We start from the raw sequence: 27553 nt of genomic DNA, 5'->3' as shown, positions 1-27553 counted from the left end.
CTTTCCCATTTGTTGGATGCCATCCCCCCTTACCCCCCCCCCCCCCCCGCCTTTTTGCCTGTCAACAAATGTTTGATTTCTTCTTCTAGGAAAGGCACCATGTAATTCCGACTACCAAAGACCTCTCTTGTTACAGTCCTCTAGACTCATCATACATTTATTTGTTTTTCTTATAAACCTAAGATCTCAACAAATACCAGTAATCATACATCAAAGCTTCATAATTTTGTCATTTCAGTATTGTACTAATGCAGATGGCAGACCCTCTGTGACTTGGTAGGTGGTCTTTGAAAGTTGCTATGACCAAAAAAAAAAATCTCATTTACTCTGTGGCCAGCCTGGCAATGAGCCTCTTTGAATTTCGCTTGGCTGGTCACCTCAGACAGCAGACATAACTGGACTCAAACAAAATGAGAAATAAAAACCTGGTATAATGTAAAATTCCAAGCCATCTATAGGTTTTATTTTTAAAAGAGAAGATATAGTAATTAATAACAATAATTTTTCAGTCATGTCTGACTCTTTGTGACCTCATTTGGGGTTTTCTTGGCAAATATACTGGGATGGTTTGCCATTTCCTTCTCCAGATCGTCTTATAGATGAGGAAACTGAGGCAAACAGGGTGAAGTGACTTGCCCAAGGTTACACAACTAGCGAGTGTCTGAGAGCAAATTTGAACTCAGGTCTTCCAGGCACCAGGCTTGGCACACTATCTGCTATCCTTCCTTGCTGCCCAACAATAATAATGATAGCTATTAAATGCATCTGGTGGCATAGGCCACTGAGCCGGGAGTCAAGAAAACCTGAGTTCACATGTGGCCTCAGACACTGATTAGCTGTGTGACCTCGGATAAGTCACTTAACCTCTGTTTGACTCGGTTTCCTCAACTGAAAAAGGAGGGTAATAACAGCATCTACCTCTCAGGGTTGTGAGGATCAAACGAGATAATAAACCTAATAGTTACCATGTTAGTGTTTCTTCCCCTCCATTATTTTTCAATGTATTTGCCAATTTGGGTATATATAAAACCTGGACAATAAAGAGTTTTAATTTGCATTGTTTTGTGATCTTTTGCATACATTTGGTTCTGTTTCTAAGTTTTCTATTCTGTTCTACTTATCTCTTCTTCTAAGTTTTATCTGGTACCAGATGGTTTTGAGGATTATCATTTATAATGTACTTTAAATTCTGGCAAGGCTGGTCTCCCTAGATCATCCTCCCCTGTGGGCACCCCTCCTTCCCCCAAAACGCTTAAGGTTCTTTTTGTTTTTTCATCACCCTTTTTATTAGCAGATTCCTTCATTTACTACATTGGAATCTCATTCCCCACATAGGCAAAGGTTATAATCCACTCGTGTATCTTGTCCAAACTGCCCTACACTTACTTGTTTTTTTTCCATATGCATTTTAACATTCAGTTTTATTTTTAGTGTGACTTTCGTTTTATGTTTTTTTTTTTTCAACTAACAAGCATTTCTTTTCTCCCTCTCCTTGAGGGGATAAAAGTTCCTATTACAGATGTGCATAGTCAAGGAAAACAAATTCCCAAACTGATCTCGGGAAATGTATGTCTCTTGCTTTATCTCGAGTCCATTAGGTAGCATGGTTTGAAATCAGGCCTCTGGAATCTTGATTGATTGAATCTTGATTGCATTGATCAGATCTCTTTCAGAAGTTTTGTCTTCATTCCAAAAGACTCCTGATGGAAAATGCCATCCATATCCAGAGAAAGAAGTATGGAGCTGAAGCTCTCTTTTTTTGTTTCTTATTTCTTGTAGTTCATTCCATCAGTTACAATTCTTTGCAACATGACTAATCTGAAGATATGTTTAGTGTGAATGTATATGTAGAGCCTGTATTAGATTACATGCCGTTTTAGAGAGCGGGGAGAGGGAGAAAATTTGGAACTTGGAGTTTTGGAGCTTTGGAAGCTTGTGGAACTGAATATTGTAAACTATAAATAAATTAATTTTATTTTTAAAACATTTTTGGAGGGGGAAGGCAAGGCAATTAGGGTTAAGTGACTTGCCCAAGGTCACACAGCTAGTTAAGTGTCAAGTAGCTGAGGCCGAATTTAAACTCAGGTCCTCCTGACTCCAGGGCTGGTGCTCTATTCACTGCTGCCATCTAGCTGCCCCAATAAATAAAAATTTTTTAAAAGTTGTCTTCACAGTGCTACTACTGTATAAATTGTTCTAGCTTTGCTCACTTCACTCTGCATCAGTTTGTACAAGTTTCTTTTGTCACTCTTCTTTTCTTTCCATCTTATGACCACTGACAGGCCAGAATCAGCATGGAAGCTTTGGCCGGCTCCATTTCTGACCTGGGCAGTTTGGGGGCTCACCATAGGGTGTGCAGCAACTTCAAGGGGTGGACTACCACACCCAAGCCCTTTCGTCATTCTTTACATTTATATACCATAATCTAGCTGTTCCCTAGTGGATTTCCAGTTCTTTGCTGCCACAGAAAGAATTCCTATGAATAAGCTTGTATATGAGGGTCCTTTTTCCACTTTTTCTAAACTCTCTGGAGTGTCGTTTCATTTAATTCTTTAAGTTTCCCATGGGCACTTTTAGTGACTCTGCTTTTAATCTCTAAGTTGAGGAGGTACGGGCATTTTTGCTGTTTTAGTTGACCCTATCCACTTGCAGGCCCTAAATACTCACCTCTTTATTTCTGTCAGAATCATCTTAATGTATCTTTATATAAGTCTGATATATGTCCTGGCAGGTTGATATCTGGATAGTTGATAGAATTTATCGTAAGTAGTATTTGTCCTTCCGTCAGTTTCCCAGTTTTTGTTTTAATGCTGCAATATGTATTTGATTTGGTACATTTACCGTCAGTATCTTACGTCATTTCTTAACTCAAACTATTTTGTTTGTCTCTTGGATTTTCCAAGTATACGGTCATCCGCCAATACAGATATTTCATTTCTTTACAAATGCTTTTAGTCTCTTTAATTCTTTTCTTTATTCCTTATTGTTGTAGCTAAGATTTCTAAAACTGCATCAAGTACAGTGGTGACAGTGAACATCCCTGCTTCACACCTATTTCTAGCAGAAATCTTAATGTATATAAATCTTCAATTAGACTTCATATGTGACATTTTCAAAGTACATTGGTCATTCAGTGAGGAAGGTAGGTCCTTTCCCTTTCTCACAGGAAGAAATTTGGGGCTCAGCCTGGTTTAAGTGACTGTTCTCCGATCACCTAGCACCTGACTACAGCCAGGACTAGATCTCTCTGCTTCTGAAATTCATAGCCTTCAGTGCTGGCCAGGTTTTCTGTTTCTCTTTTCCCTTCCCTCTTTCTCCCTCTTTTCCTCTCCTTTCCTCTCCCCCCTCTTCCCACCTTCCCCCCCCCACTCTTTCCCCCTCCTTTTCCCTCCCTCAAATTCGTTGGGGTAGAGAAGTTGTCTGTGTGTTTACCATTGCTGGGCTTTCTTTGCCCCTGTGGTGACCTCTTTGAAGTCTCTCTGATGAGTGGATGGAGGTAGCCTTAGGGAGTCCAGTAACGTATAAAGGAGCATGGGAAGACACACTTACAAGCTGTGTGACCTTGGGCAAGTCACTTAACCCCAATTACCCTACCTTCCCCCCTCCAAAAAAAATTTAGTTAATTCATTATATCCTCATAACAACCCTGTGAGGTGGGTGCTGTTATTATCCCCATTTTACAAATAAGGAAATAAGCATAAAAAGGTTAAGTAATTTGCCAAAGGTCACACAGCTAGTTGTGTCTGAAGTAGGATTTGAACCTTATTCATTTCGCCTCCTAGAAACCAATTATACTGAAATATAGTTATCAGAATATTTTTTAAAACAAGTTCACAGATGCTAGGTTAAGAATCTCTGCTTTATTGTAAAGAATCGAGGGGCTGGGGAGGGCATGTAAAAACAAAAGATATATGTAAGAATGTTTCAAACCAAAACATGCCAGCATTGGGAGCACTTGGAAAATATTTCCAAAATGGTTCCTCATCCACAGCCCAAATACTTTCATCATGGCCTCATTTCTCTCAGTCCCTAGAGAGCTTAGTCTGTGCCGATCAAAGATGCATCTACCCCGGGCTCTCAGGCCTGGACTTTTTGAGGACTACAGAGTGGTTGGTAGTTGTCTTCTTAGAGCTGATAGTATAAAGTGGGTCTGAGTGTGCACAGTCAGTCACTCTCTTTTCATGTGCCTCTACTTGGTTTCCCTATGAATGTTATAGAATTTTCCCCATGAAAGATTGATGGATTTGGAATCAAAGGTCTTAGGTCGCCAATCATGCCTCTGCTCCTGTGCTTCCTCACGTAATCTTGAAGTCACCTAACCCCCGTGGATCCAGATATTTTAGATGGTAAGCTCCTCAAGGGAAGGGGCTGTACTTTTTTTGTGTGTTTGTGTGCTCGGTGCCTGGCACACAGTAGGTGCTTTTTAAATACGTGTTGATTCATGGCTAATATGGAAGTGTGTTTCACGTTTATAATCAATATCATATTGTTTGCCTTCTCAAGTTGGGGCACGGGACAGGAGGGAGAGAATTTGGAACTTAAAATTTTGAAAAATGAATGTTTAAAAAATGTTTCAAATGTAATTGGGAAATAATAAAAAAATTTTAAAAATATTTAAAAGCATAAATAAATACACGTTGGCCAATTGAGCCTCGGGGTCTTCATCTATAAAGTGAGGAGTTGGACTCTCTGATTTTCCAAGATCTCGTCCAGATCTAAGCCCTATGATCCTGAACTGAATTAATGTGCTTTCTGCCTTTGTGCAGGGGACCACCCAGTTCTCTTTCCCTGTAGTTGGAGAAGGTTTCTTAGAAGGGAGTTGGGTATAAAGGAAGAAGCTGTTGCCATTTTAGGAGTTGGCATGGTAGAAGCAGACCCAAGGGGCAGAGAAAACTCGTTTGACTGGAGTGAAGGAAAGGAGAGGTGTGTGGGTGGTGGAAGGGGGAGACTCAGGGTTGGAAAGTGGAGTTGCGTCTCTTTTGGATCAGGCACAAATCTCTTTACCAATTTAGGGAATAAACATCCTGCCTTCTAACCACTCTCTGCCTTTACTAGTCTTCTCGTCTCTGACTGAAGTTCTGGGCATTCTGCCTTTTTAAAAAGGAAGCCACAGTAAAAGATGATGTTATCAGGGCTTGGAATAAAGTTGTCTGCTGGGATAGTTTCTCCAGTCAAGGGCTTGACCTGGCTAACTCTTCCCTCTGAGGATGGAGATTCTATCACTCAACAGGTTCAGAGATTCCTGGGGTTCACTTCCCTCACCGAGGTCTGGGTTGATTTGTAGCCATCTAACTGGTTTTCCTCCAGTTTGGGGATTCTTGTGGAGGAAAGATGGTTCATTTTCCAAGGAAGGAACTTCTGAGGCCAGAAGCAGCCCTGCAAGGCCAACCAGATCCTCCCCAGCTTTTGGCTCCCTGGCATGTCCTCCACACCAGAGACTTGTGCCTTCAGAGCTGTCTTTCTCTTTGGATTTTCAATCACCTGGGAGGAGATGCTTAGACCAAAGCATTGTTTTTCCTAGGGAAAGCTGCTGTGTGTAGTTTTCCACAGCTACATTTCCTGCCTCTTGCCTCCAAGTCAGTGAGGCTTGTTGAATAAACCTCTGAATCAGGAGCCCAGGACTCCTTGGTTTTTAATCTTGGTTTTCTTCCTGATTGGCTGATCCTGGGAAAGTCCCTTCTTTTTTGCGCTTTGTTGGTCTACATACCTATTAATCTGGAGAATATGGTTCCCAGGGAGGGGGAGTAAGGAGTGGTCCTCAACACTGTTAAGTACTAGGCTGGCAAAGATGTGAAGGCACCACCGGGAATGCCTGTCCAGGCCACGGGGATCCACCCCAGGATTTCTGACTTCCCTTCTCTGGTCTCTGTTCAGGAGCACCTAGGATGGAGAGGCGCCTCCCTCCTCAGGCACTTTCCCCCTCCCACCTCCCACCCCCAAGCCGACCCCAGCAGGAATGTGCCACTTTATCATGTACCTTAGTTCCAAAACAGGACCATGGAATTCTAAGACTTGAAAGAGACCTCCAGAGCAAGATTAGGAGGAAATAACACTAGGATTAATTTAAGCCACTTGGAAATGAATTAAAAGTTCTTTTCCCTCTGCTCCTAACTCAGTTGACTCACAAGGTCTCCACGCTGGAAGGGACCTTCCTTATCCCTCTACAGCCAGCTGGACAAAGAGCCACCCAAATTCCACCTGAACATCTCCTGTCTCATGGGAGAGCCCCCTGCCTCCCAGGACAGCTCATTCCAATTTGGAATAACTCTTAATTGCTAGGAAATGTTTCTTTATATCAAGCCTAAACCTGCCCCTTTGTAGCTTCTACCAGTTGTTTCTAGTTCTGCTCTCGTGGCAAAAGCCGGAGTCCGACCCCCTCTTCTTCAAGATGGCCCTTCACGGCCTTAAAAATAGCACCGCCTCCCCTGAGTCTTTTCCCTGGGCTAAATGTCACCCCCCCCCCCCCCCAATCCTTTAAACCATCCTCCAGTGGCACAAATGTAAGACCCTGATGGTAGTGTTTAAACTGTGATTTAAAAAAGCAAAACAAAAAAGATTTGTTTCGTTTGCGTTGATGTTCGGGGCAATTTTCAGTTGGCCAAGGAGCCCCGGTGCCTAGTGATTAAAATTCAGGGGCAAACAAAAACAAAGGAGCATTCCCTTGCCCCTTTTCCCGTGTGAGCTGTGTGATTTACCAAGTTAATTGTGGAACCATCAAGCCAGAAGTTGAAATAAGATCCCACCTCCCGACCCTGCTGGTTTAAGTGAGTTGGTCCTTAGCAATTGGGAGAAACTAGTGGCTTCAGGGTCTTGGAAGTTAGTCATTAGCTTAGAAAGGTCGAGTCCAGGCCCAGAGGTTATCTGCTGATCCCACAGCCATGGGTAAAGCAACACCTCAGCCAGCCCAGACACATGAGTATCTCCCCCGGGTTTTTATAGTTTCCAAAGGAGAAAAAAATCATCTCCGGAAACACCCAAAGTTCCACAGTGCTAGCAGCCCTCACTCTGAGGTGGCCGAAAGAATTCCTGCTCGGTTGAAGCCCCTCTTGCCTGGTGGAGGGGCAGAGCTGCCCACCCTTCTCCGTAAAACACCTGGATGCATTTGTGATCACTTGGACTCCCACGTAGCCGTCTTGCCCACGATCACAACTCCCATTCTCTCAACCCTGATCCAAATGCCCTGCCCCCTGGATTCCCCGGGTGCTCTCTAGACTGCCTCCAGTCCCAGGTGTTCCAGGCCAGGCTTGCCAACTCTCCCTCCCCAGCCCTGGCTCCTGGGGCTCTCCAGGTCTGGGCTTGCCCGCTGGGCTGCAGCTCTCAGGTGCTGGTGGTGGAGGAGCGGAGGGAGGGACACCGGGAGGGAGGCCTGGGCACAGGCTCCAGGTGCTCAGCGCCCCCCCTGAGACCTGGTGGCAGCAGCCCTCCCTCCCCGCCCCCCTCGCCATGGACCTGGGCCACCCTGCCCCCTGAGCATGGAGCAGGGCTGGCCCCGGGGTGACAGCTGCAGCAGGGAGCGGCCCAGGGGCGCCTGTGGCCGCACCCTCAGCGTCTCCGACTCGCTGGACCTGCAGGGCTCCTCCGCCAGCTGGGCCATCCAGGCTGCCCTCTGTGCGGCGAGGGAGCAGCCCCCCCGGCCCAAGAGCTACTGCTCTGCCCATTCTGGGGCACCTTCCGGCGCCCGAAGCCTTCTCCTGAGCCTTCTCCGCCCGCGCACGGGCCGTCACCAAAGCCAGTCCGACGGGGTCCCCGCTGGGGCCAGCCCCGAGCCCCCCGAACCGTCCGCCTCTCCCAGCCCCGAGCCCCCCAGGAGGAGCCGGGCCCTGGGAGAGAAGCAGCTTCGGCCCCGGCCCACCAGCATGACGTTTCTGGAGGTGAATCGCCTGGAGCTTTCGGGAGCTGATGGGACCGGTGGCGGCCTGGGCCGGGCTGGGAGCTCGGGCTTTCTGAGAGGTGGCTCGCTCTGGAGCAGCCAGCGCTGGCAGGTGTTTCGGGGGAGCAGCGGGCGGAGCACCGAGTCCCCCCGAAAGGGCTTCTCAGCCTTGAGGAAAAGTTTCAGCTTCCGCCTTCGTCGGGGCCAGGAGATTCGGCGTTCTGAGTCAGGACTGCTACCCCGGGCCCGGGTTCGAACCAAAAGCGACGGCGATGCCAGTTCCTTACATGCCTTCCCTAGTCGCAGGGACCTGCTGTACCCCGAGGGCAGGCAGGTGGCCCCAGACTCCACCCGACCCAGTACGGGTGCCAGCCTCTGGAAACTCCTCACCAGCCGCTTCCGTCGGAGAGAATCTGGGTCATCGGGAACGTCGCTGCCCCGAGAGCCCCTGTGGAGTCGGAGGGCTGCCACAGCCCCAGTCCTCCTGGGGGTCCAGAGCTCCCCACGGGCATCGGGTAAGGAGGAGGAAAAGCTGGCTGGCCTGTCCGACGATGGGAGGCCAGTGCCCATTCTGCGGACTCTTTCACTCAGGCCCCTGCCAGTTGAACCTTCCTCTGGGCACTTGCCTCTTATGGCTAGGAGTCAGGTAACCCAGATCCTGTCATCATCTGTAGGGGGTCACCTGGTTTCTTGTGCCCAGGCATAGGAGGCCAAAGACAGCCGTCAGGCCTGTACCTGTGGCATGTTTTCAAGAGCCACCGTGGGCTACGGACCTTAGGTGCTTACTTATGCACTGCTTTTGGGGCTTCAGCCTTCTCATCTGTAAAAGGAGAGGGTTGAACCCTTAGATCCTATGGAAATTAGAAATGTGAAAATTGAGAGCCTTCTAGGGGAAGGTTGGTGGTCGCATGTGGGGCGGAGTTTTATCCCCAAGCATCAGATACTCTGGTGGCATCAGTTGGTGCCATTGTCATCCAGACTCCATCCCCCCTGGGAGCTGGAGCATGGTTCTGAGGGAAAGAGGGCAGAATAGAATTCAAGGTGTTTGAGGGCAGGGAGGGGACTGGCTTTGCTTTTTGTCTCTGACTCTCCGAGACAAACTTCTTTGCACGTGATGAATTGAGAGGTTGGAAGTATCAATCACATAGAGTGAGGCTGGAGAGGAGAGTGTAGGATAAAGAAGGTGAATGAACGGACAGCGGAGGACAGTTCTGTGCCGTGCACCCCGGGGACTCTGGGTAAAACATTCCTGCAATCGAATTGAATTGATTTGGGGGAGCTTCTGGGGCTCATTCCTGGAGGGAAACAGCCTTCTTTGTCCTCCGGGGAAAGCAGGACAGAAACAGCCCAGGAACAAGTGTATCATATATAACGATCCTAGGGAAAGCATGGAGTGTTATGGAAATGAGTGACACTCCTCCAACACTCTCACATCAGTGAGGGTCATGAAGGAATTCGTAGGGATTTGGGGTAGCTGGCTGGCTAGGGGCAGCAGTGCTTTGGGGGGACTCTGGGTACCTAGAGAAAAACCTCTTTCTCCCCCTCCCCCCTCCCCTTTCTCTTTTCCTGGTGTATCCCAAACAAGGGCCGTATCAGGAGTTCCAGTTGGTGTCAAGCATGGTTCGAGGAAAGTAAAGAGAAGCTGGAAGGGGGGAGGAGCAGAATCTGGAAGAGAAAAAAGGAGGGAGCTCCTCATCTCCCGGGAGGGGCTTGGGGCGGAGAGTGGGGCTGGGCACCAGGCTCCATGTGGTCTGCCCCTTCCTCCAGGAGGCCAGGGAGGAGCCCTTCCCCACTCTTTACCTCTGCTCAGGAATGTGGTGGGTGGCCCCACCCTCCTCTGGGTGAGTTGTTTCTACTTGCAGTGGGAGGCTTGCCTCCACTTCTGCCAAGTGCCAGGCCTGCCTTGGATCTGGTCTTGAGACGCGCTGTGGAAGTCTTGGGACCAGCCCTAGTGTCTTGGAGGTAGAGAAGGTGAAGGAGGGCAGAGGGGGCTAAGGCACAAACAGACAGGCGCAAACTTCATAAGGCGGTCATTACCGAGCAGAGTTTGACTCTGCTCCCAGGGGTGTCCAGTCCCCAGCAGAGGCTCAGGAGCTGGAGATGTCCGTGGGAACTAATGGATGGAGTTCAAAAGGGGTCAAAGTAGTAGATGCGAAAGGGGCAATTGTACAGGCCGCCCCACCCCTAACGGTCCTGTTGTCTTTCTGTGCCTCACAGACTCATTTGTCAACAGCCAGGAATGGACCCTGAGCCGATCCGTCCCCGAACTTAAAGTGGTAAGTGCAGGCGGGCAGGAGGGAGGGAGGCAGAGGATCAGGGCACCTGCCCCCGGAGCTGGGAAGAGATCATTGCCTCTGAGAAGTGCCAGGCACATGGCCTGGGTCTCTCTCCTTATTCCCCATGCCATCTCTTCTGTCCTTCTAGTTAGGTCTGTCTGTAGACATTCTCTGGTTCCGCACCCCCAGCTCTTCCCCAGCTTCTCACTTTCTCCCTCCTACCTTCCCTTTTGCCCCTTGTTTTTCACCCTTTGGCCCCTCCTCCTCCTCTCCTGCTTGCTTATTCTTCCATCTCGTCTTCTCTAGAGAGACAGAGCTTGTCGTCTTCTCTCCTAGAGGCGCTGGGCAGCTCAGTGGGACAAGCACCAGCCCTGGAGTCAGGAACACCCAAGTTCCCTGTCAGCCTCAAGACACTTACTGGCTCTGTGGCCCTGGCCGAGTCTGTTATAACCTCTAGATGTAGATGGATAGGGGATAGAACTAGATATCTACCTCAGTTTCCACGTCTGTAAAATGGGATAATAATAGCACCTACCCTTCAGAGTGGTTGCGAGGATCAGATGTGATCAGATGCACTGTGACTGTGCCTGCACATGGTTAATGTTTATTCCTTCCTTCCCTGATCTTCTTTGTTTTCCACGATACTTAGACTAACCCTAATATTAGCTAGTAATAATGGCTGACATTTATGTAACATTTACTATGTGGCAGACACTGTGCCAAGTGCTTCACAAAGTTGTTTCACAACAACCCTGGGAGGTAGGTGCTATCACGATGCCTGTTTTAGGGTTGAGAAAGCTGAGGCAAACAGGTTAAGTGACTTGCGAAGGGTCACACAGCCAGTAAGCGTCTAAGGCCACATTTAAACTCAAGGCTTCCTGTCTTCAGGCCCAGGGCTCTATCCACTGCTCCATATCTTTCTCCCCTCTAATACACATATTAGCCCTGGTACTCTATCTTTCTTGTTCTCTATCTCTCCCCTTCCTCCCCTTTCCTCTCCTCTCTCCCTTCTCCACCCCTTCACCCTTTCACACAGCTCTTGCTTCATTCTCTCTGCCCCCTTGTCTCAATGCTTTGCCTCTCCCTCAGGGCATTGTGGGGAACCTGTCTAGCGGGAAGTCAGCTCTGGTGCATCGATATTTGACGGGGACCTACGTCCAGGAGGAGTCCCCAGAGGGTGAGTCTTCTGAGTCTTACGTGACCCCCGGGATGACCTGCTTAGTGCCTCTTACCGTTCCCAGGTTTCCAGAGAGATGGGGCTTTGAACCCTCTTCCAATTCCCTCTCCAGTTTCTCCCTTTATCCTCCCTGAGGTGAGGTCCTAATTATGTTTTCTGTTCCCAGGGGGCCGATTTAAGAAGGAGATAGTAGTGGATGGTCAGAGTTACCTGCTGCTGATACGAGATGAAGGAGGCCCCCCTGAGCTTCAGGTGATTGACTACCCCTCCACCCACCACATGTACACCCACAAACACACACACTCTCTCTCTCCCTCCCCCCTTCTCTCCTCCTTTTCATCCCCTCTTCCCTTCCTCTCCCTCTTTTCTTCAAGGCATTTAACTAGAGATAGGGATTTTAGGGGCAAGAGGACTATGAGGTTTGTTTATTGATGCTTTATGTTTTTCTACATCACAACCAATTCTCATTTATCTCCCCTCCACCCACAACCCCTGCCAAGAAAACCAGTTGAGCAAAAAGAGCAGACAATGATAAATACAGAATTCACTGTTTGATGCTCAAATCCCTTCATAACCTAGGCCCCTCCTTCCTGTCCAATCTTCTTACACCTTACACCATGGACCCTTTGATTCATAATACTGACCTCCTGGCTGTTCCACAGAAAAGACACTCCATCTCTGGGCCCTGAGCATTTTCTCTGACTGTCCCCAGTGCCTGGAACATTCCCTCATCTCTGCCTGATGCTCTCCCTGGCTCCCTCCAAGGCCCAGCTAACCACCTTCTACAGGAAGCCTTTTCCAGTCCCTCCTCATTCCATGGTCCTCCCTCTTTTTCCTGCATATAGCTTGTTTGTACGTTTGTGTTTGCTTATTGTTGACTGCGAGCTTCTCCAGGATAGCAAATGTCTTTGCCCTTTTTTTTGTTATCTCCTGTGCTTAGAACAGTGCCTGGCACATGGGAGGCACTAAATAAATGTTTATTGATTGACTGATACACGCCCTATAGTGTATGTAATATCCACACCTATTGTCCCTCACCTTCTTACCAAAGGGAGGGGAATGCTTCCTTGTGTAGTATTTGTACTTTCACATACATCCCCTTTTCCCTCTCAGGTAGGTAGGGCCTTTAATCACCACCATGTACAGCTGAGGCCTCATGTCTTATCCATGGCTTGAGATGCAGGGCTCCTAACTTTCAGTTCCATGATTCCATGCCCCTTTCTTGGGACGATGAGCTGTAGAAAAGACAGAGCTGAGAGACTCAAACCAGCCTGGTCTGGGAAGCTTTTCAGCCTTTGGACACCAGGGTGATGTGCCTTGTTCTTCCCTGCTGCAGTTTGCTGCCTGGGTGGATGCTGTGGTGTTTGTGTTCAGCCTGGAGGACGAGATCAGCTTCCAGACGGTGTACAACTATTTCCTTCGGCTCTGCAGCTACCGTAGTGCCAGCGAGGTGCCCATGGTCCTGGTGGGCACTCAGGGTGAGGCTGGGGAGGCTGGGCTAGGGAAGAAAATCCAGAGGAGTCTCCTAGGGTTTGGCAGGGTTTGACTGAGGCAGTGGATCTGTGGAAAGGAAGGGTGTAATTATCCCAGGACAGGACAGGAATAATAAGAATGAGCCACAGTTAACCAGTCTACTGGACAGAACTTAAGTCAATGGGCAAGCGTGGGTTCCTGAGAATAATAACTTAATGCTGTCTCTTACCCCGTCCTGTACTTGTACTGAATCTTGCATTGGGCCCCATCTCATCATCCTTACCTGAGTTGCCCACCCCATAGCTAAAACCTCTTTTTCCTCATTTCCTGTCCTCCCACCCTCACATACCTTGTCTTCCCCAGATGACAGATTCAGAGGGTTTTGGAGCTAGAAAAGATTTTAAAACTGAGGAAGGAAGCTGAGGTCCAGAGACATAAAGGGATTTGCACACAGTCGCAGAAAATGGTGCATTTAGCACAAGAGTCCAAATCACTGGACTCCTATTTCTCTGCCTTCCTTTTCTGAAGTATTTTATTGGTGCCTTTTTGAAACATATCCATCATTTCCCAGTGACTCTTCTCCTTGTAGTCTGTTCCACTCTTTAACATACCAACAGAATCCTCCCTTTTAACCGAAGTACATTTAAGCAAAACAGACCAGCGCTTTGGCCATAGCTGACAACGTGTGTCTCGTCCCACATCCGTAATTCACCACCTCTCTGTTGAAAAAGGGAAGGCCTGTTCCACCAGTCCCCTGCAGATACCTCTGTCTGTCCCTCCTCACAACCGAACACCCTTTCCTTCCCATATGTATTTCAGCTCCTCACCAAGCTTGACTCTTTTTCTTCCTCTCCCCAACATTGCCCATCAGATGCTATCAGTGCCGCTAACCCCCGGGTAATCGATGACAGCCGGGCTCGCAAACTTTCCACAGACCTGAAGCGATGCACCTACTATGAGACGTGTGCGACCTACGGCCTCAATGTGGAGCGCGTCTTCCAGGATGGTAACGCTGGGTGTGGGGCTGGGCTTAAGAGCTAGAGAGAAGCATCCTCTCTTCCCACCAACAAGGGGTGCAGGAAGGTTTTGCTGGCGGGTTGCTGTGGCCAGCTGTTCCAGGGGAGGTTTTAAGGTGGGCTTTCCCCTTTCTCCCAGAGGAGGTAACTTGACTATGCTGTCCCCTGCAGTGGCGCAGAAGGTGGTGGCCTTGCGGAAGAAGCAGCAGTTAGCCATTGGGCCCTGCAAGTCACTACCCAACTCACCCAGCCACTCGGCCGTGTCCGCCGCCTCCATCCCAGCCGTGCACATCAACCAGGTGTGGGCCCTTGACTTTCCGTCCACCCGTCCATCCCCATTCTGTACCCTGCTTTATCCCAGTGATACACACCCGCCAGGCTTGCCTCTCTATGTCTGCTGCCCTGTAAATATGTCCTCTGCTACAGCCTGCCCCCAAGCATGATCTTTGGAGAATCATTTGCAAGGCTAGAACTCCATTTGGCTTCTACGGTTTGCCATGCCCCTCTTTGCAGTGTGTGCTACCGCCCTTTTCCCCCTAAGTATCCCCAACTCCTTCCTTTCCCCAGCTTTTAGTCCCAGATCACTATGCTCTGAGAACACAGACATCTGGTGGAACCAGCGCATGATGAAACTATTTTCCCAAGAACTATTTTTCCTATTAGGGAGAAAGCATCTGGTAACTTCACTCCACACAGAGCCTTTAGGGATTTAACATCTAACTCTTCTCAGAAATCTTTGCATGTTAAAAGGGAAAAAAAGGCAGTGCTTAACACAAAGGAGTGAATGGCTAATGGTGGCATCCATGGGTGAGATACTTTTGAACCCCTCAAACCATAAGCCACGCTTGTTAAACTTCTGCCTCTTTTCCTCTTCTTTTTTTTTAAATTTATTTTAATTCATTTTGTTAAATATTTCCCAATCACACATGAAATTTTTTAAAGCATCATTTTTTTTTAAATTTTGAGTTCCAAATTCTATTTTTGACCCAATTTTTTTCTTAGCCCATGGCACATGGGACCAGTATATGACTTGTCATGAGTACATTTCCTTATCCCAAGGCTCTCCCCACCTCTGCCCCTCTTTCTGCCTCTCTCTGTACCCGTGAACAGAAGTGACTCAGGTGGGATTAGGTCACGCAGCTGGCTTGTTTAAATATTCCAGTGTGCAGGCCACCTGTGGGCCCTCTCTGTTGGTGCCCTGAGTACCCTACCTGGCTTTCAAATGATAGCTTAGTTGATTGGGTTGGGGAGGGGGCTACCTTTTTCTTGAAAAAGGGGTGGGAGTAGGCCTGTGATTGTCCCTACATGGGTGGGGACAAAAAGAGCAAGAGTTTCTCTTGCTAGGGAATTTTTTCTCAATCTTATTGGAGAGAGAAAAAACCCAGAGAACACGCACCCCAGTCTTGCAAGAGTCCCTTTTGTCATTCTCAAGACAACCCCCACTAAAACCTTCCCGGTGTAACTAAGAGGTACAGTTAAGCAAAACATCCTGATACATTGTTGGTATCTAACGTACTGCTTTCTGAGTCTGTATGCCACCTCCTCTGCTGGGAAGACAGAGGCGTACAACGTTGTCATCGACAATGCTCTGGAATCAAGATTAACGATTGCATTGAACTGAGTTTCAATGTCTTCTAGTAGGTTTTTTTCCATTACCTTATTGTAGTTGATGCAAGTATTCCCAGGTTTCTCTCAATTCCTCCTTCATCTTTGTCATTTCTTATGGCACAGTAGTGTTCCATCACTTTCATCTCCCCCAGTTTGTTCAGACATTACCCAATTAGCGGGCACCCGCTGTGTTTCCAGTTTCTGCTATGGCAAAAAAAAATCCTTATCAATAAATATTTTGGCATTTTCTTCTGTCTTTTCTCCTCTCATTTACCTTGGGGCAAATAGCCAGTAATGGGATGACTGCTGGGTCAAAAAAATATGATGGGTGACTTTTCTCCAATGGTTTCAAGTTGTTTTCCAGGATAAGCAGATCATTTTCCAGCTCCACCAACAGTGTGTTCACGTATCTGTCTTCACTGATTTATTTTTCGTCTGGACCTGTGATTTCATCAGTGATTTCACCTGTGCAGATTTATAGGCCGAGAGAATTGTCTAGGATGCTGAGAAGCTAGGCGACTTGCCTGCTGTCACACAGCCAGTAAATCTTGGGGGGTAGAACTTGAATCTGCTTCTTCTTGACTCTGATGCCACCTACCTGTCCCTTATGCCCTGCTGCCTCTTTATTGATTTTTCTCGACTTTTATCTTGGGCAGTTGGCCGGATGTGAGGTGAAACCTCAGAATTACTTTAATGTGCTTTTTTTCCTATTAATGATTTAGAGGAAGGCTTCTTAAACTTTTTCCACTTACAACGCTAGAGAATTTTTTCATATGTTTCTTGGAACCGTAGAATCCTAGAATTTAGGATCATCTCCTTTTCTTCTCCTGAGAACTGTTCATCTCCTTTGACCTTTGACATCTATTTGGGGAAGCCATTCTATTTCCGTCCTGTATCCTTTTCTGCTTTCCCATCCATCCAGTCCCCATCATGCCTCTAGGACTCAGAATGGAAGCCTCACTCTTCTCTGTTGCCTTTCTATCTGGCCCTTGGCTCTCCCAGGCCCACAGTACTTATTACCATCATGCCCGTCCCCTCGGGGAGCCAACTCCTTTCACCCCTCACTTTCTCTCTGGCTGACCCCATATGATTCGGGAGGAGGTACATTAAACATCTCCAGGTGCGCGCACACATCCCCACCCACATCCACACCCACCCAGGCTCGAGGGCAGAGACCACAGGATTGACCTCCTGAGTTCTGCTACTGTTCTGTGATACTGACCAAGGTTCTTTGTGCTTCAGCTAAACTCCCTTCTGGGACCCCTCTTCGAGTATTAGTGCAGGTGACCTGTCAGCTTTGGAAAAGCAATCCTGCTCTAATAGGAGAATTTCTGGGGGCATAGCCTTTGTTGAGGCCAGGGCTGAACTATCTGCCTCTTTGCTTCTCTCTCCCACCCCCTTCCATCAGCTCTTCCCCTTGATCCATCACTTTGGGAACCCTATCCTCTCTACAACCTAGTGTGATCATAGGAACACAGGCTTGGAGGCCACTTTACAGATGAGGAAACTGAGTCCAGAGAGAGGTTAAGCAATTTGCCCAGTTTCACGCAAATAGTGTCGGTCGAGTTTCAAATCTAGGTCTTCTGATTCCAAATCTCCATGCTCCGGGTGGGAAGCTAGTATTCAGGCTGGAGGAGTTCTGCCCATAGTTTCCAGGCTCCACAGTTCGAAGATCAGTTTTCCTTCCTTCTCCTCTATCCCCCACTCCAACCCTAGCACCCATCTCGTTTCCCTAGAGGTCCCTCTGTCCCTCTCCGAAGTCCCCCTCACCAGCACTCTCTGTCCTCAGGCCACGAATGGCGGCAGCAGCGCGTTCAGCGACTACTCATCCTCCGTCCCCTCCACCCCCAGCATCAGCCAGCGGGAGCTGCGCATCGAGACCATCGCTGCCTCCTCCACCCCCACACCCATCCGCAAGCAGTCCAAGCGACGATCCAACATCTTCACGGTATGTGGCCCTGCCTCTCCCTTCCCCCACCCGCTCCCAGAGCCCCACTCTCTGAACAGGCCAGGCTGAGCCCAGGAGAAGGGAGATGGTCAGGGACCGCACAAGCCCGGAGGCTGCGCTCCTCACCCACTCAGACACACTTTGCAAGGGCCTTTTCTGGCTTCCTTAGAGACATCGCTCACCTCCCTGGCCCTCATCCCGGGCCCCCCAAAGATCCTCTTCTCTTGCCCCTCCCCTCATTTACACACACACACAGCTCTCCCATTTCTTAATATACGTAGAGCCTCCCCTTTCCTCCCATAATAAAGCCTTAGCTGAGCTGGAAGGGATCCTAGAGACCGAGAGTATTTATTTTGCAGGTGGAGAAACTGAGGCAGAGAGCAGTAAACTCGACTTGCTTAAGAGCTAGGACTTAGAACCCAGGTGTTCTCAAGGCTAACCCAGAGCTTTTTTATTCTTCCAACTACACCATGCTACGTTAGATAGGATTAACATACACTTCCTTCCCCATCCTCTTGATTGTTTTGCCCCCAACTTGAAAGTTATTTCTTAGTACTTAGGGCTCCTGACTCTCCCACACCCACTCCCACACAGGCTCCTTCCTCCTCTTCTTACACTCGAAATACACAGATGTTTGTGGATACAGAGGTCCTGCTGCCATCTCCATTTACAGACACTGGCTCCCTGCAATCTCGTGCTGATCCCATGGCTCTTCCCTCCATTCTGCCCCACCCCCATTGCCAGTTCCTGGCCCCCAAGGCCAAACCCTCTCTGGCTTGCACCCTGGACCATTGCTGGGGTCACAGCTCAAAGATACATGAGCTTGCCATACGGATTTGGGGAGGAGAGGGGAGGGAATATCACCGACTACCAGGCAATCTGTCCTTCTGCGTCACTCTGTGCGTCTCTTCCTGAATCCTCAAGAGTTTTTTGACTCCCAGCCTGGCCCTGTGTCCAGCCAGCCAGGCCTGCTTCCACCTGGGCTCTCAGGAACCTTGCCCAGGGCCAGGGTTTCCAAAGACCCGAACCTCTATCTAGCTCCCCTCTTCTCCCTTTATCCTGCAGACTTCCTGCTGCTCTCCAGCTTGTCCCCACGGTGTGCCCCCCGATTCCCATCCCCCCAACCCCCCGCCGCTTCCCTTCATGCTCTGCTAAGTGGTCTCCGTGCGTGCTGACAGCTTCCGCTTACCGCACTTCCCCTGTCCTTGACCCCGGCTAAACGCTTTACCTCCCCCTCCCCCTTTTTTTCCTACTCCTTGTGAAATAAACAGCCCTGGTGGTTGCCTGTTCCTGTGCCCCCTTCCCCTGCTGCTACTGCCGCTGCCGCTGCTGCCGCCACCACCACCGCTGCCGCTGCCACTGCTGCCACCAGTGTCGTAAATACCGCTGTTTGCCTGTGTACACGCGCCCGACACCCTGTTCCTTGACATTCTCCATCAGGCCTTTGACACCATACTTCTTCTGTCCCATCCCATCCCATCATGGTCTCCACCTCCCCTCCCTCCCATGACCCAGCTCCATGACCCTCCTCAATGACCGTGGCGTGCTCTCCTTCCCATCTCCCATCGCTCTGCCGTCCTGGCCGTGGTGACCTCACACTTTGTCCTCTTGGCTGTCGGTGATAATCTCACACCCCGCCCTCGCCTCCTCTTCGAGACCGGGCGCTCTTCCCATCCTCTCCATCTCTGCGATGGCGACCTCGCTTCCTTTCCACCGTTTCCATGGCGACCTCAGTTTTTGCACCATTGTCTCCGGGTGACCTCGTGCTTGTCTGTCACGGTGGGTGCACCCCAGGGGACCTCACCCACGCATCATCACTACTCGGGGTGATCGCCCCCTCCCCCCACCATTATCATCATTCCCTCGAGACCCCCTGCTCGTGGAAAGAAATCCTCGCGATGCACCTTGCCATCGTTTCTGTGATTCTGCCTGCTATATTGCCAGTGCCCTCGTGACCTTCCTGTTCACCGTTGCCGTCGGTCCCCTCTACCCATTCCCTTTCCCTTCCCCCCCCACCTCCCATGCTCATTTTGTTTTGGAATTCCTTTGCTCACCAATGGGGGCCGGGCCGGTCCCGTACCTGTCTGGGGAACCTGGTGGCAGCGGTCCCACCCACCCCTTCGCTGCGCTGAAGGGTTAGTGGGGTGAGGATGGGCCAGGGGCCGTGTAGCCCAAGGAGCACCCAAGCGGTGGTGGGCAAGGGGTTAGGCGGGCTCCCCGTGGCGACGATTTGCTCTTGGACGGTTTCGTTTTCTAATCTGTTCTTCCTGCTCCCTCTGGCTGGGTTTGTCTCGCTCGGCCCCTTGGCTCCCTCCCTGCCCCCTTGGCTCTCGGTAGCCCTGGGCAGGACAGAGCAGGAGGGATGGGGACTCAGGGCCACCAAGTGGCGAAAATTTCCTGTTGAGATGGACGCTTGGCCCCTGGTGCAGCTGCCCCAGGTCTTCCCAGCAGGGGTGCCTCCACCACCACCACCACCACCACCACCACCACCACTACCACCACCGCTACCACCGCCTCCTCCTCCTCTTTGCTCTCCGCTGCCTCCTTTCCCCGGCGCCTCGGTCTGCCCTCTCCAGGGCCGGCCAGCTCTGTGCCGGGCTTGAGTATAACTTGCCAAAATCTTTATTCTTTCGATATTTGCAGATATGTGCCACTGTTTCCAACTTTTCATCAACAAAAAGGCCTTTCCAACTCCTTCCAAATTAGAAGACCAGGTGGTGACACAGCACCTCTGGACATTCTCCCCCCTGTACGGGGCCGGAGGCGGGCCGGGCCTTGGGACTGCTCTCAGATGAGAAGCGGCCGCCGTGCTCCCCACTCCAGAGACCCACAGGAACCTTTGTAACTAACCCCCACCCCCCAGGGAAGGCTAGGAACACTGGAGCCAGCAGCTGCGGGGCGCCTGGGGGGACCAGGGCCGGCTGGACACCGCCGCGCCAGGCTCACTGCATGGAGAAGAAGGGAGCTCAGCCCCACACCCGTCGGCCAGGCCAGCGTGATGGCGGCCCCAGAGGGGATGGGGGAGTCCAAGCGCCTGCTTCAGCCCAGCTGCTCCTGGGGGGAGAAGCTTTCCTGCCCCTTCCTTCCTCCTGCTCCTTCCTGCATGGACTACTGCTGCTCCTGCTCCGGACGCCGCCGCTTGCCTTTTTCCCCCCTCTTTCTGGCCTCCCCCTATTTCCTAGGAGCCGAATTCGGGTGGACTGTGTCCTGGGAGCCCAGTGGGGGGCACCCAGCCCTCATCCTCGCCTCTCTCTCTCCTCTCTCTCCGTCCACCGTGCCCCTCCAGCCATGCTGGCGTGCCCGGTGCACCGTGCCCGGTGTCTGTTGTAGACGGGCAACCTGCCCGCTCTCTCCTGGACTCTACTCCCCCCGATGTTGTGCCCTGCGCTGCCAGCCACCACCCTTCTCCCCGACCACCCTGACCCTCCCCCCTCCCCGGGCTGTGCGCTCATTGTGCCCTCGATATTTCGTGTCCTTGCTCTTTTGTAAGAGGCGGCCCTGGCCCAGTGACCTGTGCTGCTCTGTATGGTGCCGTGTGTAAGAATAAACCCGTTGGAATACTCGTGGTGTCATTTCCTTCCCTCTTCCCGCCGCCCCCTGCCCCTGACCCACGGCCAGACCTTGCCCAGGAAGAGGGAGGAAAAGAGGGAGGGACCCAGGCGTTTGAGTGGGCCGTTCTTGCCTCATCTGCCCTGGGCTGCAGCTAACGCACATGTATCTCTTCTCTTTCAGTCTCGAAAGGGTGCTGACCTGGATCGGGACAAGAAAGCACTGGAGTGTAAAGTGGACAGTATTGGCAGTGGGCGAGCCATCCCTATTAAACAGGTTTGCATTTCACCATTCCATTCTCAAAGCTTCTGGGGTTGGGGGGGAGCTGTGAAGAGTGGGCCTGGGCCCAGACCTTGGTGGTCTAGCTCTTCCCCTGAGTCTGTAAGCAGCACAGTATGGACTAATACAGGGGAGAAAGTCTAGGAGGAAAGGGCTCCAGCCCCCTCCATTCATTCATTCTTTCATCCAGTAAACATTTTATTAAGCACCTACAGTCCACTAGGCTCGCTCTGCTGAGTGCCAGGAAGGTTAGGTCTGCCTCTTTTTGGCACTGCCTACTCCCAGCAAACATGGCTTTGCCATACTTGGGGTACTTAGAGGGATTTGTGAAGTCATGTGTGCGTACGCTTCTTCCACCAATCCAGACCCTTCATGCCCTTCTCCTGCGCTTTGTAAGGAGGACCCCCCAACACACCAAAGGCCTTCCTCTGATTATTCTAAAAGCTTGAGGCCACCAATGAAGCATTGGGCAGTCCATTCATTATCTCCCATCCTTAGGATGCAGTCCACCCAGCACCTTTTCCAGAGAGCCAAGGAAAAAATTGGAGGCAGAGAGCAGGGAACAGGCAGTTATTCCACTGCTCAGTTGGCTGGAATTGCTGCCATGTTCTTTTGGCTTCTCCATGGACAAGCTTTGGCTTCAGGGGGTCTTGGGAGTCCCCAATTGTCATGCCTGCAGTAGCCACAGGGGGGCAGCAGCAGGCTGTGCCTCTGCTGGGCTGTGGTCCCCTGTTCTGGAAGCTCAGAGCTTGGGAGCTGAGACAGGTGGAGACATGATCCCTCCTTCCCAGTCACCCTAATGAAATTATCATGTTAAAGTAAACATTAAGACTGGCCTTGCAGGGGAAAAGTCACAAAAGAAGGCATGTCTTCTGAGAGCTATATAGCCATTGGGAGAGGAGGCATCGTCTTCCCCCATATTCAGAGTCAGGAATGCTCACAGCCTGATTTCCACCATATGAACCCTGTGTTCATCTGGGAGATGAGCTCTCTCTGTCCCATCTCCACCGATCACTGCACAGCGGTGCAGGCTGCCCCTGCTGCTCAGCTCAGGACTCTCCCACCTCATAGCCCTTTATTTTGCTAAAGGAGGGACTATGTGCAGGGGGACTATCCATAGGTTTGCAGGGGCAAAACCTTTTCGGGGTCCGTTGGGTCCAGGGCATCATGAACTTGGTATCTAGGGTTGGTACATTAGAAATGCGAGCAGGAGTCAAGTGCCTGAGGTCCACCAAACCAGGATGGGTTCTATAAAGTGAACGTGAGATCCAGGTGACAAGGGAGACTGCCTAAAGACTGAGGCCTTGGTGTGGCCAGGGTAGCCAAGCACCTCCAGGGCCAGTGTGTCTGGGGCTTGGGAGTCAGAATGTTTGTGTCCATTGGGCTCGGCCACAGCCACTGTGTGGTTGGTTTGTTGAGCATCAAGACTTTGCAGGGCAGGTTTTTTGGAACCTCGGTTCACAGAGACACCGGGATTGCGTATGTGACCTCATAGGGCTGGCACGGTCCAGGCCTTGGATTCTGGGGCTATTCACTTGTGCCGATGGGTGGGTTTTTTTTTTTGCCAACCTCATATCCCTCACCCAAGGCATTGATTATTATCTTTCTGTCCAGTAGGTGACACTCATGGTCTTCATTAGCTGGAACGTTACAGAATTTTAGACCTTAGATGGCCTAGGTTTCCCTTCTTCCTGGCTCTGAGCTGGTCTACTTTGGAATAGTTTAAGTATTCAATTAATGTTTGCTGAATGGTTGAATACTTATACCCTGGTGTATCAGCAACAAATATTGAGTGCCTCCTACGTGTTGAGCATGGTATTACAGTTTGGGATATATGTATATAGCATCGGCCTCAGGGTAGAGAAGATAGCTTTTTGGGTGTATGTGGGGGGTGGGGGAAACAGCCCCTTGGCACTCCTTGTGCCAGGGTATGACAGTTTCTCCTCTCCCACATTGTGTGTGTAGGGACAGGATCAACTCCTGTGCTGTTGTCTGTAAAGGGGTGGGGGAGTAAAGGAAGTAGGATCAGAGTCCCATGTTGGGTCTGTATAGGGGAGCAGGATTAACCCCCTGTGTTGTATCTGTATGGGGGGCAAGATTTATCCCCTGTGTTGTATCTCTGGGGGGGAAGGATTAGCCCCCTGTGTTGTGTCTGCATGGGAGGATAAGATCAACCCCAAGTGTTGTGCCTATGTGAAGGGAAGGGTGGGGGGATGTGTATGTTTGCCTGTCTCATAGGGGCTGAAGAAGGGTGAACTTAGCCGGTGGGTGTGTAGGGCAGGGAGACTGGTCCATAGAGTAATTCAGAAGAAGCACCATAGGTCTGGTGCCCCGGGATAACAGCTGGTGCTCCTGTACTGCTCTCAGGTTCACAAATTCCTTTACAGTCATACCTGGGATGATACATCAGGCCTCTAACCGCCCACCCCCAGCAGCCCTGGGAGGAGGCAGGGCTTGGGTCGAGGGGTGTGGGGGGCCTCCCTTACGTATTTGCTCCCTGCCTCCCCCAGGTGGAAATGAAGGCACTTGCACTCATTACCTCTGCTGTGGCTTTTCAGAAATCTGTCTGGAGAGGGAGGGAGGGAGGGAGGGAAGGAAGCTGGCAGGGTGAGGAGTATGTGGAGACAGAGAGAATAACATCCAAGGATCACAGAATTATAGAATTGGAATTAGAGGTTATCTAGTCCACTCCCTTCATTTTACAAATCTGTTTTAGAGAGGTAAGTGCACCTCCCGAGGCCTCCTGGGTACTAACTGGCAGGGATAGGATTCAAAGTCAAAGCTCCTCCAGTCTCTGGATGTAAGAAGAGAATATCATCAGGCTGCACCTTCTCCCTAGGCCCCACTCCATGCAGACGTAGAGGCAGTATGCATTTACTGCACCTGCCTCTGCCCGGGGACATCTCCAGGAAGGGTCCTGGCTCCTAAGGCCACCCTACCTCCCTTGGCAGGCGAAGGAAGGCGTCGGGAGCCCAGCAGGACCTTCTGGTGCTGTGCTAGTGACAATGGCAGCGATTGAGGGGAGAAGGAGGAGGTTGTGGGTGCACTACGTATTCACCGCTCTGGGGATTTCCCAGCCAGTCATCATAATGCTAGCCTTCCTGGGACAGAGGGCGGTGGCAGGACCACCAAACCGCCCAGCCCTATGCTGATCCCTCCCCTACGCTCCCCTGTAGTCCTATCCTTCCTTTTCCTTTGCTTCCCCTTCCCACCTCCCTGCCCTTGTCCTCCCTGGGCTCAGCTCTGGCACCTCCCCTTTGCCCCCCCCTCCTGTCCTATCTCCCTGTTTCCTTTTCTTCCCCTTTCCCCCCCTCCCCAGCCCCCCGGCTCCTGCTGGGAGTAGAGATTGCATTTCATTTACCATTTGCATTCCCAATCAATCCGGACTCCGCAATTAAGTCGGCTGGCGGAGCTGGGAGGGAGGCGGGTGGTGGGAACAGGTCCTCTGGGGGCCGTCGCCTCCGCACCGCTTCCATTCCGCCCCAGATTGCTTCCTGCTTCACCGTGCACAGCCCCAGCCCAGCCTGGGGAGGGGAACAGGGACCCCCATAGCTCTTCCCTCTTCTGAGCTGCAGGAGTTGGCGGGGTGGCAGGCAGAGTGGGAAAGAGATGAGGGTCCTTCTCCTAGCCCAGCCTCCTCCCTTCTCCCCCCAGGGCCATCAGAATAGAATGCCAGGCTGAAGCAGGTGAGAGGTGGAGAGGGGAGTAGTGTTGGGCCAATGCCTGGGAGTGGGAGGGAGGTTGAGTCCCCAGACCCCATCTTGCAGTTGCCTCCTACGCGGCAGCCTGAGGCGGGCTCATCCCACGCCCTCTCAGCTAACGAGCATCATTACCGCCTGACTGCTGGCTCATCTACTCCCCTGCCCAAGAAGGCGGCCCAGGCTGAGGAAGGAGCTCTGCCAGGGGAAGGGGCTTCCCACTCCAAATATTGGCCTGGCATCCCAACCAGGCATACCTTACGTCCCTTAATCTGGGTTCCCTGGTTGATTAAAGATGAAGGAGGCCTGGGTTCCTTCCAACTCTGAGAGTCTGTGATCTGTGACCTAATGAGACTCCGAGGAATTTAGATGTGGCAGAGAGGGACAGTGGTGAGACTGGAAGAGAGACTTGGGGCACTGAGTGATAGTGAGGAAGTGAACAGGGAAAGAGGACAAGGTTAGTTTGAAATGGGGTGGAGACAGAGGCTTGAGTAAGAGCCAGTTGCCAGAACCCAGGACTTAAAAGAGAGAGAGTACTGAGGGTACAGAGAGGCAGTCCATCAAGACGTGGGACAAAGAGAGGATGCAGCAAACCCAGAACCTGTTTGGTATGAGAGCAGAGGTCTGTGAAGAAGCCGGAGACTTGGAGGTTCTCAGGCAGATCTGTGTTTGTCTTTATACTAAGTATTTAAATCACATTTAGAACATTCAAGCTGGAATGGATGCTATGAATGATCTGGTCCAAAATCTTCCCCCTCCCGGCCACTGTCGTTTCACAGATAGAGGGCTCAAGTAGAAATGGGTCCCCAGATCTCTCTATTCCAACATTTTTCCTATCAGAAAAGGGGTCAGCAAGCTACAGTCCAAAGGTCAAATCCAGGCTGAGAATGATTCTCAGATATACAGTAAAACTTTATTTAAGGACATAAAAACAGTACATAGCTTGCAGGCTGGTACAAAAACAGGGCTGGAAGCATTTGGACCACAGGCCACAGTATAGCAACCCCTGCACAGGACCACACTGCCCCTTGTGTGTGAGGAGGTGATGAGTCAGACCGAGATGAGACCACCAGGTTGACTTTTTCATTCAGCGTGTACACATTCCCTCCATGAACGGATGACCTGTTATTTTGGCATTTTGCCTAAGGGAGGGGGCTGAAAGAGTCCCCAGCTGGTTGTTGACTCCTGCGTCTGCTGTCGTCTTCAACATACACAACATACACTTCACGCGGCAGGCTAGGCCTTTGATCAGTTAATCAATAAGCATTTATTAAGGGCCCACCTTGCGCCAGGCCTTGACGACACAAAGACAAAACTGACCCGGTTCCTACTCTTAAGAAACTTGGGTTTCATCAGAGCAGACAAAATTTCTACATATAAAAATATGCAAAGTACAGATGCAAATAATACAAGGCAATTTGGGGGTGGAGTCACTAACACCTGGTGGGGGGATCAGGAAAGGCATCGTGTAAGGAGCGTTGCTTGGGCTGAGTTTTTAAGGAAAGTAGGGATTCTGAGAAGAGTGAGTACATTCCAGGCCTGTACGAAGATGGGAGATAGAGAGTCATGTGTGAAGAACCGTAAAAGGGTCAGTCAGACTGGCCTGTGCAGTGCATGAATTACACACTGTAAGTGTGTGATAAGACTGGAAAGATAGGAGGGAGCCAGATTGGGAACGGCTTTTAATATCAAATATAAGAATTTGTATTTGATCCTAGAGCAGTGATTCTTAACTTGAGGTCTGGGAACTTTTTCTTTTATATATATTTAGATAACTGTATTTTAATATAATTGGTTTTCTTTGTAATCTGTGTATTTTGTTTAACGTATTTAAAAGCTTTCTGAAATGGGGTCCATAGACTCTACCAGATTACCAAAGGGGTCAATGGAACAAAAAAAAAGTGAAGAACCCCTGCTCTTGAGGTAAACCTTTGGAGTTTGTTAATTATGCAGGGGACCGGCTGTCAGGACTGTTTGAAGCCTGGAGGTTGGAGAGGAGAGGCAAGGAGAAATGAATCGGAGTCTGCTGCGCTAGTCCAGATCTGCTGGCTTGAAGCAGAGTGGTAGCTGTATGTGTAGAGAGAAGGGGACAGATGTCATCGAGGTAGAAGAGAACCAACAGGATTGGATGATGGAACAGATATGTAGGGAGAGGGAGGAGAGGGAGTTGAGAATGACTTCCAGGTTGCAAGATGGAAAGATGTTGAGAAAGAAGGAAGGAAGGAAAGGAGAGGGCGTGGGAAGGGAAGAAAAGGAATTCTGTATTGGACATGTTGAGTTGAGATGTCTCTGATGCCTTCAGTTGGAAATGTCCCACATTCAATTGGTGACACAATATTGGATCCCAGTGCGAGGCTAAGGGCTGGATAGATAGCCCTAGGAGTCATCTTGATGGAGATGATTGAGCTGAGCAAGTGTAGGGAAAGAAAGGGCAAGACCTCAGGACACAGAGCCTTGGGGAACACCACGGTAAAGAGTGGGCCGTAGGTGATTGTCCAGCAAAGGAGAGTGGGGAGAGGGAGAACTGAGATGTCAAAACACAACAAGGCAGTTCTCCCAGGGGGCGTGCTGCTGCTCCTTTCCTCCATCCCCGCACCCCAACTCACTGAATGAAGTTGCCCGGTGGCGTCCATTCCCCCTGGCTAGTGAGGTCACCTGT

The 27553-nt window shown here is 50.5% G+C and overlaps 1 protein-coding gene across 6 annotated transcripts in view; it reads left to right on the top strand.

Moving 5' to 3' along the window:
* AGAP3 (ArfGAP with GTPase domain, ankyrin repeat and PH domain 3) overlaps positions 1-27553 on the top strand; it is an 85536-nt gene that overhangs the window by 36399 nt on the left and 21584 nt on the right. For 3 of the 6 annotated variants that reach the window (XM_036760937.1, XM_036760936.1, XM_036760935.1), the window contains exons 2-9: positions 10088-10146; positions 11236-11323; positions 11490-11575; positions 12660-12801; positions 13668-13802; positions 13984-14111; positions 17210-17368; positions 21101-21193. In XM_036760937.1, the coding sequence (XP_036616832.1) occupies positions 10088-10146; positions 11236-11323; positions 11490-11575; positions 12660-12801; positions 13668-13802; positions 13984-14111; positions 17210-17368; positions 21101-21193 (890 nt within the window). Of the gene's footprint in view, positions 1-7472; positions 8386-9609; positions 9620-10087; positions 10147-11235; positions 11324-11489; positions 11576-12659; positions 12802-13667; positions 13803-13983; positions 14112-17209; positions 17369-20011; positions 20100-21100; positions 21194-27553 lie in introns of those variants that run through there. The other 3 variants (XM_036760938.1, XM_036760934.1, XM_036760939.1) reach the window with 3 other exon arrangements.

Source organism: Trichosurus vulpecula, chromosome 5 (genome assembly GCF_011100635.1).
Source record: "Trichosurus vulpecula isolate mTriVul1 chromosome 5, mTriVul1.pri, whole genome shotgun sequence".
Taxonomy (NCBI): Eukaryota; Metazoa; Chordata; class Mammalia; order Diprotodontia; family Phalangeridae; genus Trichosurus; species Trichosurus vulpecula.
This window is presented reverse-complemented; position numbering and strand designations above follow the sequence as displayed.